The sequence below is a fragment of the Sinocyclocheilus anshuiensis genome, unplaced genomic scaffold (genome assembly GCF_001515605.1).
Source record: "Sinocyclocheilus anshuiensis isolate Anshui unplaced genomic scaffold, SAMN03320099.WGS_v1.1 scaffold687, whole genome shotgun sequence".
Classification (NCBI taxonomy): Eukaryota; Metazoa; Chordata; class Actinopteri; order Cypriniformes; family Cyprinidae; genus Sinocyclocheilus; species Sinocyclocheilus anshuiensis.
In genome coordinates this window covers 28,866-32,592 of record NW_015551096.1, presented here as the reverse complement: position 1 = coordinate 32,592, position 3,727 = coordinate 28,866, and the positions used below count along the sequence as shown (strand labels likewise).

The 3,727-nt window shown below is 38.1% G+C and overlaps 1 protein-coding gene across 1 annotated transcript in view; it reads right to left on the bottom strand.

Moving 5' to 3' along the window:
- Nucleotides 1-1,716: 1,716 nt before the first annotated feature.
- Nucleotides 1,717-3,727, bottom strand: part of LOC107662686 (mesothelin-like protein) — a 12,859-nt gene continuing 10,848 nt past the window's right edge. The window contains exons 16-18 of the mRNA XM_016452762.1: nt 3,137-3,231; nt 2,064-2,346; nt 1,717-1,957 (exon numbers count right to left, since the gene is read on the bottom strand). Coding sequence (XP_016308248.1) covers nt 1,881-1,957; nt 2,064-2,346; nt 3,137-3,231 — 455 coding nt within the window. The 3' untranslated portion in view covers nt 1,717-1,880. The remainder of the gene's footprint in view (nt 1,958-2,063; nt 2,347-3,136; nt 3,232-3,727) is intronic.

Here is a 3,727-nt window from a genome sequence, read left to right as displayed (position 1 = left end):
TTTATTAAAAAAAATACAGTGTTAGACTAACTGGGACTTGTCACAGCACTTGTTGGTTTACTTGATTGTATTGTCATCGTTTGTAAGTCGCTCTGAATAAATGATTCATTGTAATGTAAACGTGCTCTGATATGAGCATGAACATGCGGCGCCCTCTTCTGATTCTACAGAAACACTACAGCAGAAAGAGCTGAAGCGTTTGCTGACTTTACTCAGCAGCATTTCTGCAGAATCATGCAAATCAAATGGTTTTACTTTCATTTTTTAAGATGCTCGAAGGCCCATTAGGTGTTTCTGCACTGGAACTAATAATCACAATCATCCACTGTAAGTGCATTACTATAAATGCATTTCATCTTTGTTTTCACTGATGGATGATTTAAAAGAATTTCCTGCAGAAACAGACCACAGTATAAACTGTATTCAACCTGGAATCTGTTATCCCTTATTACACACACATGGGGAAAAAAAATAATAATAAAAACAAAGAAGTTAATTTAGTTAATTGTAGTCACTGCATTTAAGACATTTATTATTTTCTATTACATATGCAGCTAGCTAGCAGCTAAATATTATAACTTAATCCTAACAGGAAACTTTCTGCAATTTGTACAAAATAAAGAAATATAAATATAAATTAATATATATTAGGGATGCCACAATTCTCAATATAATATTGAACTGTTCGGTACGGCATCCACAGTTCAATACGTGCTTGTGAATCACGGTTTTTCAGTTTTGTGTTTTTCCAAACAAACATTGTACCAGATTTTAATCGTTCCAAATCTTTGCTCGTGGTTCTGTTCTGTTTGGGTGCATGAAAGGAGTCCTCTGGAGTCCAGCATGAATGAAGAAGACATTAAACGTGCTTATAGCACTCATTAATGACCAATCCATCCTATTTTGGGTAAAAATAGGAAAAATAATACTTCTCTCAATAGAAATTTGAAGTAGACACAGGGGCGGTTGTAGGGTGACTGGATATCCGGGGTTTAGCCCAGAGAAATTAATGTATGTATCAGAATACACGGCATACACTTCAAATAAAATAGGCTATGTTGAAAAGTTAAAATGGCAAAGTGGCTTCATTTTTTTAAAGAGAATTACATATTTTGCACTTACAAATGGCATAAATAATATTATGAGATTAATGTTTTAAGTATTTAGAACACAGAAATATGAAATGATAGAAAAAATAGAATGACACTTTTAAAAAATTCAACTACAATTACCAGTAGGTGGCAGCAAGCCACTGAGTCGTTGAGTCATTTATTCAATTGATTCGTTCAAAACGGCTGATTCATTCAGGAATTAAGTAAGAAACTGTTTTTTTACGAATGGGTCAGTGAATCAGAACCGAACCAAAACCGTGGTTAAAAGCCGAGGTATGTATCGAACCGTGGGCTGGGTATTTTGATAATTCACTCATACATTTATCAGGAATCATATGATGCATGTTAATTTTATTGAAGACAAAATAATTTTACAGTAACAGTGAATTTTAAAATATACTACTATTAATATATCTATAAAATAATTGGCTATTGTATCATATTAATTTAACAAAATGTGATTTCCTTCATATTTTTTGTCAGATGAGTGTAAATATTTTTATTAGACTAGAAATGTTTTAAATAAGTTCACAGATTTGTTACACAATCATTAAAAATTAAATTAAAAATAACTTCAGAAAAAATATGATTATAAAGACACAGGAGACAAAAATCAACTAATAAGTACTGATATGAATTGATCTAATATTGCTCTCATTCATTTCTAATATTTCATTATTGATTAGTGATATTGATCTAATGGAGCACTTGTGTCAATCTGACTGATTTCTGATGATGATTTTTGATCATGGTGGCTCAGGTATCGTATCATGTGAAGGTCAGAAGCCACACGCAGGACGCGACGAGCCACAGGCCTGGACCGAGATGAAGAGCTGTTGCAGATCCTGAAACACACACCATCATTAGTGTTTGATCGACACATCACAGGTCTGAGGTTAATCTGGTAAATAATGAATCTTAGTGGATCAGAGAAAGTGGGCGTGGCTTCACCTTGTACAGTGACTGTTGCTGCAGCTGATTGGCCGGGAGCCGTTGACTGCGTGCCGGTGCCGGTGACAGTGCCGGTGCCGTTAGCGGTGCTGTTGTTTTGGGCGGTGACAGGTGCGGATGTGCTGGAATCGGCTCGGCCTCCTTGCAGACCCACGTTCAGTGTGTCTAACTGAGACTGTGGCTGTGAGGCGATCCAGGCCTGAACCACAGAGTCCTTCTCAAACACCTTCAGATCGGCCACAGCCGAACCCATGAGAGCGCGCACATCAGACACGCTCAGACCCTGAAACACACGCGGCATACAGTCACACTGACATCCACACTGAGAGGAACGTGTGTGTGTGTGTGTGTGTGTGTGTGTGTGAGAGAGAGAGCATTTGTTACCGTCACAACAGGTATGCTGAGGCTTCTGAAGGTGCTGATGTCCATAGTGATGTTAGAAGAGGCATATATATATATAAAGCAAGACAGATTCTCAATTTATGATGCATCATGTCTCGAATGCAAACTATAATGCACATCCACATGTCCTTTATGTTGTTTAAAATTGAATTAAAATCAAATACTGCCATACTATTTGTAAAAACTGAAATGTATGGTTCAGATTGCTCAGTTCAAATAGGGATATGAGTTTGCCCTAAACTACTGCACCCAACCAAAATCCAATTGAAAGCTAATTTTTGAGATATCAACTTCAAATTTGGGACACATCTTTAGTTTTATGGCTTTGATTTTCTAGCAGTTTTAGATTTCACACACATTTTCATCACTTCTGCATAAACCCTCTATGAGATGTGTGTGTGTTTTACCGAGGTATGGGCTGATGAGATGGAAGTAAATAGGGCCGTTGCTGCGTTGAGCTCTGAACGAGGAGTTGGCAGTGCTGTACAGAACTGATTTCTGCTCATATGAACACAAGGACAGATCCAGAACTTCTGCATTGCTGCACACGACGAGAGAGAGACATGAATGACTGAATGAATGAATGAAGTGAACTGGTAAATGTGTGTGTGTGTGTGTGTGTGTGTGTGTGTGTGTGTGTGTGTGTGTGTGAGAGAGAGAGCATTTGTTACCGTCACAACAGGTATGCTGAGGCTTCTGAAGGTGCTGATGTCCATAGTGATGTTAGAAGAGGCCAAAGCCCTCACGTCCTCAACCGGAGCGCCACCTACACACACACACAAATGTGTGAAAATGTCCTCACTAATACAGTGAAACATGTTGAGCACAGCTGACTGTATGAGAGATCCATAAATCATGTTTTGCATTGTAATCCTTTCTAAGCTTGACAAAATATATCTCATCGGTAAGCTCCAAGACTTTAGTTTTCATAGTTTGTGACTGATTTTCTGTAGACTTAGCATAAGTCATTTGTGACATGCATACATCAGAGTCATAAGGTGAGGTCAGACCTTTATTATAAAAAAGCGATAGAAAATCATGCAAACCTCAGTAGATCCTTTGGTTAGTTTTCATGAGGAGTTGGCAGTGCTGTACAGAACTGATTTCTGCTCATATGAACACGGGGACAGATCCAGAACTTCTGCATTGCTGCACACGACGAGAGAGAGACATGAATGACTGAATGAATGAATGAAGTGAACTGGTAAATATGTGTGTGTGTGTGTGTGTGTGTGTGTGTGTGTGTGTGTGTATGTGTGTGT